Here is a 7,137-nt window from a genome sequence, read left to right as displayed (position 1 = left end):
CCAGATATATATAAAAAAACAGATTGAACAATTGAACACAAACAATAAAATTCCCATTAAAGTAAAACAAAATAAAATCACACTTTACTGCTACTAAAAAGTATTAAATTTCCCTTTCGTCGACAGTAGCTTACAAATTCACTTTATAACCCCTTTTTATAAGGCTCTATGAAATTGATATTTCCATGATTTTTACAGCGAAACATACCTGACAGCCAAACTAGAAATAATAAATACTTACTTAAACAAAAACGGCTAGTGGACTCAAGTGACGCAACCGTTAAATATAAGTACGGTAATTATTTTATTATTAATAAAACTAGTATAACTTGACCCCAACCCACCCTGAGTTAATACATTTATTATCAACGTGAATATAGAAAAGCAACAAATAACCAGTAACAAAAAAAAAGACTAGACACCAACAAACAACAAAATTTCCATCAAAGTAAAACAAATTTAGATCACAACACCACCACCCCCTTAAAAACTCTTTCGTGAATAGAAATTCAGTTTATGATCCCTTTTGTATAAGACTTAAAAATTATAAGACTTAACAGCGAAACATCCGCTCTAAACTCTCTAAAGACAAATGGACGCAACCCTTTGAATATAAGTGCTTTTATATTCTAATGTCCCCAACTCACCCAGAGTTAATACATATTTAAACTTGCATTAGAAAAAACCCAACAAACAACAAAGTATTTAGGTACCTACATAACAAACAGAAAAGACAACAACAAAAATCCCAATCCCGCAATGTTCAAAGTTAAAAGAAATTGACATCTCAACCTTGGTGTCCGTCATAATAAAAAATATTACATTTTACGCCCTTTCGTCAAAAGTAGTATAGAAATTCATTTTAAAACCCCATTTTTATTTCTACAGCGAAACACTTGAGAGACAAAGTAAACCTAAAGTCGTGATTTTTTAATGGCCGAATCAAAATTAGAAATGAAAACACGGACTATTTGCGCTAGAGATAAAGCAACACTCCACATAATAATAAACCACTCATTATTTTGACTTTTGATTCAGTTAACAACAACCAGCCGGCATAAAAAAATCAAATAAAAGAAACGAATCCGGAAAGAACAAAATTTCGCCCACAAAACAATCATAGGTATAAAAAAGACAATCAGTGTGAAGTTAAGATGGCGGAATACCCAGGAATTTAGCAAGTGCACTGAACACTACATAGAGTGGACTGCACCGATCGGTTGCAGGGAGCAAATGAACGAGACAGCAAAGTGCAAACGGCGCGTTATCGATGTTTACACATTCCATTTTAGAGATGGGGAGCATTCGAGACTTAAGTCTAAATCAGGGATGTTGCGGATGCAGATTTTTTGACATCCGCGGATGCGGATGCGGATATTTAAAGGCTCACATCCGCGGATGCGGATGCAGATGTCAAGATTAGGTACTTAGAAAACGTCAAATATTACATATATAACGAAACACTTAGTATTTGAGCAAGAATATAGGTGCGTTATATTTAATAAACAGTAACTTCGCCGACTTTTCTGGATCTAGACAGACGATTTCGTTATAGATAATGACGAAATTACCTAGCACTTACGACGCCGCTAGGACGTTCCTGTACCGACTTGTTCGACATCCGCATCCGCATAAGCTCCGCATCGATTTTATGCGGATGCGGATGTTGAAAATAATGCGGAAGTTCCGCGGTTGCGGATGCGGATGCGGATGTTCGCAACATCCCTGGTCTAAATGGACAAATTTTTGTTTGTGTCATTTTTTTGACAGATTTTGATAAAAATTGGTAGGTTTGAAAAGCTCCTTATTCTGGTCGGAAAAATCCTAATTGGGGACAAAAGAAAATGTATGAATATTCCAAATGAGTTACGGAAAATTCCATACATTTTCCGTATTTCAGTGGGAGTTATTGTAGGATATAGGTACAATGAAATTGAACTCTATCTATCAATCAAATTTTATCAAAATCTGAGAAAAATGAAAAAACTACAACAAAATTAAAAAAGCGGCCAAGTGCGAGTCGGACTCGCCCATGAAGGGTTCCGTATTCAGGGGATTTATGACGTATTAAAAAAAAACTACTTACTAGCTCTCGTTCAAACCAATTTTCGGTGGAAGTTTGCATGGTAATGTACATCATATACTTTTTTTAGTTTTATCATTCTCTTATTTTAGAAGTTACAGGGGGGGGGGGACACACATTTTACCAATTTGGAAGTGTCTCTCGGGCAAACTATTCAGTTTAGAAAAAAATGATATTAGAAACCTCAATATCATTTTTGAAGACCTATCCATAGATACCCCACACGTATGGGTTTTATGAAAAAATTTTTTTTGAGTTTCAGTTCACAGTATGGGGAACCCTAAAATTTATTGTTTTTTTTCTATTTTTGTGTGAAAATCTTAATGCGGTTCACAGAATACATCTACTTACCAAGTTTCGACAGTATAGTTCTTATAGTTTCGGAAAAAAGTGGCTGTGACATACGGACGGACAGACAGACGGACAGACGGACGGACAGACAGACAGACATGACGAATCTATAAGGGTTCCGTTTTTTGCCATTTGGCTACGGAACCCTAAAAACCGGCCAAGTGCGAGTCGGACTCGCGCACGGAGGGTTCCGCACCATCAACAAAAAAATAGAGCAAAAAAATCGTGTTTGTTGTATGGGAGCCCCCCTTAAATATTTATTTTATTTTATTTTTAGTATTTGTTGTTATAGCGGCAACAGAGATACATCATTTGTGAAAATTTCAACTGTCTAGCTATCGCGGTTCATGAGATACAACCTGGTGACAGACGGACGGACGGACGGACGGAGAGCGAATTCTTAGTAATAGGGTCCCAATTGGTCCAAATTGGAAGAACTTGATACAGTTTTTACGAGACTCGCGCAGTTCTTGAAGTCTTATGAGATTACCAAGGCCTTCATTGCCAATAGAAAAATAAAAAGAATTTAGTTGGTTACCGTAGGGTCAGGGTACTTTAGCTCCCCAAGGTTACTTTGTTCACCCATGAAAACCTATTTTATTGTATTGATAAACTATTAAAAACGGCATTGTTTCGATGATTATATAGAACTTTTATGTCTTTTCAGTTTTTGGAAAGTTTTCACAACATGTCTACAGCTCACGGAGTATATTTTAGTGTTGGTACCTACCTAATTTTCTATTTTAATCTTTAATAGCTTAGGTAGAGCCATTATTTCCGTAGGTACTATTATTCAAACGACAAAAAAATGTTTACATTTTTGCAACTGACTTTGTAATTAGATAGAAATTAGATTAAATTAACATTATATACCTATTGATATTCAAAAAAAAAAAACTAAGGATTTTCAATAAATTGCCAAACCACATAAAAAATGAGCCCAACCGAACGAAGTTCATAAAAATTTTAAAACAATTTCTTGTGAACAAAACTTATTACACAGTTGAGGAATACCTAAAAGACAATAATGACAGTAACTGAATCATAGCCCAAGCAAGAGATAGTTCCATAATTTTAATTTTAATGCCCAATAATGACATATTAGTAATAAAGATAAAAATAAAGATTTCATGTAAGTCGGTAAAAGCACACTATTAATGTTTTATTATTATTTAAATTGTATTATTAATTATTTATATTTTATTAGTTTAGTTAGTTATTAAGCTAATTAAGAATGTAAATTGCAGTGCCCTTGCAGGGCTCATAGCTGATCTTGTTTTGTTGTACCACCATGTAATGTACCTATGAAAGCAATAAATTACTGAATTACTAATAAGATAAAAAAAAACCCTAAGGATGGAAACTGTAACATACCTAGCATAGGAACAGTATAGCGTTGTCAGCTCATATCGCGGTGCACGCGCACTTGGATATGAGCTGACATCGCTAAACTCTTCTATAGGTAAACATGTAAACGTGTATTTAACGTCGACTGCAATCGTACAGTCGCCATCAGATATATCGGAGCGGCCAAGGTGTTCACAATATCTGAACACGCACTCTAACGCCCTGACAATAGAGGCGTGTTCAGATATTTGTGAGTGCCTTAGCCGCTCCGATATATCTAATGGCGACTGTACCTACTAGCTACTACGATTATCCTAGTACTACAGTTCGTCTAAGTTATCTTTGCAACGATTTGAATAGAACAACGTGAGAGAGTGTCATTATAAACGTCATATTTTCATAGAATTGTGACATTAAACATTGCCACACTTTTTAATTGTAAATAGCATGCAGAGTTAGCTTGGTCCGACTCTACAACTAATATTCCACCTGTCCAATTCTCGGTCCAATGTGCATTGCGTCCCACTCTCTCACTAAGCAAAATGTGAGATGCAAATAAACTGTACATACTGAAATTGTCTCTAAATGTCAATTTACTATTTACTGTACGGATATGATGGTCGTTCTTGTCTACGTGACAGCGTGATAAAACGGTGTCCGTCACTTTCTTTCCCACGGTGTTAAACAGTGACAGTTATTTTATCACGTGGATAAAGATGGATAAAGCTATCCATAATAGGCTGGCTGGTGACTTTTGTTTACATAGTTAGCAAGTTCAATTGAATGACAATTTACACATTGGACAAAGAAATTGGACAAGTGGAAAACAGAATCGCATTTTTATCCAAACGCACATTATGCTTTAGAGCCATCTATGAGTGTCCGGCAGAACTTTTTCAAGTAAGAGCTTGCTCAAAATTCCCGATAGGCGTTACACTCGCCTTGGTTACTTTACCAGTTAGCAACAGATGGCGAGCCAATGTCTATTGCAATCTACATTGAAGTATAGTCTGTGCGGAAAGAGAAGGGTCGTGGAATGTATTGGACCCCATACATTCCCCGACACTTCTCTTTCCTTCTCTTTCTTTCTTTTAGATTTGAAAAGTAGATTAATTGGTCCGATTTCTCTATAGAAATAAGTAAGGGTGGTATTCCATCTGTCTAATATGTTTGTCAAATGTCTCACTCTCTCTCAAGCGAAATATGAGATAAAACACACATTGGACAAAGAAATTGGACAAGTGGAATACCACAATAAGCAAGCTTGTATAAAACTTACCTATTATAAATGGATTATAAACTAATTGAACACTCTAGCTTACTTAATTTTAAGCAAGTTTAAAACTTATTTATCATAAGTTTAACCATAGCTCCCAAGCTTATTTATTTTTCTATGATTGAGGCGATTGCTCCGGGGTCAAGTTACATGAAAAAGCTCTCGCAGGTCTTTGGTCTATTTGCAAAACTTTTTCATTTAACGACACACAGAAATATGTTACACATTTTTTTAGCTTTGCTCTAATAATATGTATATACCTAAAGGTGTTTTTCAAAATAAAACAAGAACCTATATGAAAATACACACCAAACAAGACGTTAAAATTCTGCGAAAACTTTTGTATGGAATTTAACACCAGAGCAGCGCATCCTCCTGAAATAAACATTTCGCTTCAATAAATAAAACATCACTGCAATCAACACTTTATGGCTATTAGTTTCACACAGGCGCTCCCACAGCTAAAGCTCGTCTTTAACAAGTTTCAATAACTCATCATCCTCCTCAGTCCACACGTCAGGGTTCGTCGTCATCTGTCCCAGGGCCTCCATCCTCCTGTCCATCGTCACTCTATCCAGGATATGTTCCATCTTCATATGCATACAATCGTTGAAAACCGACGCATATTCACATATCTCAAAAATCCCTTCAACAGCTTTCAAACATTCCTTGATGGCGCTCCTCAAACGCGCCAACACTTCGCTATCATCCCCGTATACCGCTTTATTCGCATCCAGAAGGTTCCTTGGGACTATTTTGTTCTTCACAATAATGGAATTACGTTTTAAAATGCAAGCGACGAAGCATTTTCCCTGCAGCGTTGACTGCGGTACCCTTTTGAGGAATGTTTCCACGTCCGTCATAGTTGCTTTAACTTGCCGCGCGCATTCTGTCAAATTCTTCCTAAACGGTTCCACTTCCGCATCCATCTTGTTGAACTGTTCCATATGTTCCTCTTTAGTCATCGGCTGGAAGCATAGGACGCTCGCTATAAAAAACACAATGATTGTGACGAAACTCGTGAAAGTTCGCATTTTCGTGTCGTGGTTCAAATTCGGTTGTTTCGCTCTGCTTGGCTTCATGCTTTTGTTCATTGTGTGTATTTTTATTGTGTTTTAGTCGGTTAATTGGTTGTTAGCGGCACGAGATACGCTGACGTGTGCCCGTGTGCGGGTTACACATAGTTGCACTAGTTCTTAGGAATTGGAAATGGGTAATAAAGATCTGGTTCTGATAAGGGTATTGCGCGCACTTCGGGGTTTTTAACACGATAAATTAACCCAATATCCTTTAAAGTTTAGACCAATGTATAATATAGCTAGAGACTTGTTGAAGGCTTAAAAAAAAATTGTATTATGTTCTGTAAGTAAAAATGTAACACATACGGTTGTATATGTGTAATTACACAATTATTGATAATAACACCGAGCAAGCAATGAGTCATCAACTGTTGACGGCGACACCGGCGCAGGCGCAGTCCGTGTGGCGGACGGAGCATGCACCGTCTCCGTCGCTCGCATCGTCACTGGTAGCCTGTGGGTGAGTCATACGCAGCGCACTTACAATACGCTCAGGGTTCAATATAATAACATATTCAGGATGCTGATGAAGCTTCGGGTATGTTCGCAGAGGCGCGCACTGATGGCTTCCACGCCGTCAGAAGGAAGAGAGTAAAGTCTCTGCTGAACAGAGTCACAGAATAAATAATAGTACTAAATACAGAAGACTCACTCTCTAACAAAATGGGTCTGTTACGATCAGCACAGATATGGCCGCTAGGTGGCGACAGCGCCACGCGCGGCTTATGGCTTTCCCCAAAATTGGGGCCGGAACGGATGTACTATTAGCTACCTGTAGCAAAGCGACGAAATCGCGGAGTGAGACACGCCTGACAGAGTGCGTGGCAGCTCCAACACCATCCTGAGCATGTTCGCTCAGCGCCTGGACTGCCCCATGACAAAACACTGGGTAAAGATCATCACTGGCCAAACAAAGTGATGATTTTTACCTAGTGTCGCTAATAATAAGGGGTCATCCATTAATTACATCACACGAGTAGGGGGGGGGAGTCAATGTCACA

General features: G+C 37.7%; 1 protein-coding gene across 1 annotated transcript; it reads right to left on the bottom strand.

The window, feature by feature from the left end:
- Positions 1-5,484: 5,484 nt before the first annotated feature.
- On the bottom strand, positions 5,485-6,332 carry LOC134654462 (uncharacterized). The gene has a single exon (XM_063509904.1). It carries the CDS (start codon positions 6,149-6,151, stop codon positions 5,519-5,521), a length of 633 nt encoding a protein of 210 aa, XP_063365974.1. The 5' UTR covers positions 6,152-6,332; the 3' UTR covers positions 5,485-5,518.
- Between the last annotated feature and the right edge of the window lie 805 nt (positions 6,333-7,137).

The sequence above is a fragment of the Cydia amplana genome, chromosome 15, assembly GCF_948474715.1.
Source record: "Cydia amplana chromosome 15, ilCydAmpl1.1, whole genome shotgun sequence".
Taxonomy (NCBI): domain Eukaryota; kingdom Metazoa; phylum Arthropoda; class Insecta; order Lepidoptera; family Tortricidae; genus Cydia; species Cydia amplana.
The sequence above is the reverse complement of the archived record's forward strand: the minus strand, read 5'-3'. Positions and strand labels throughout refer to the sequence as shown.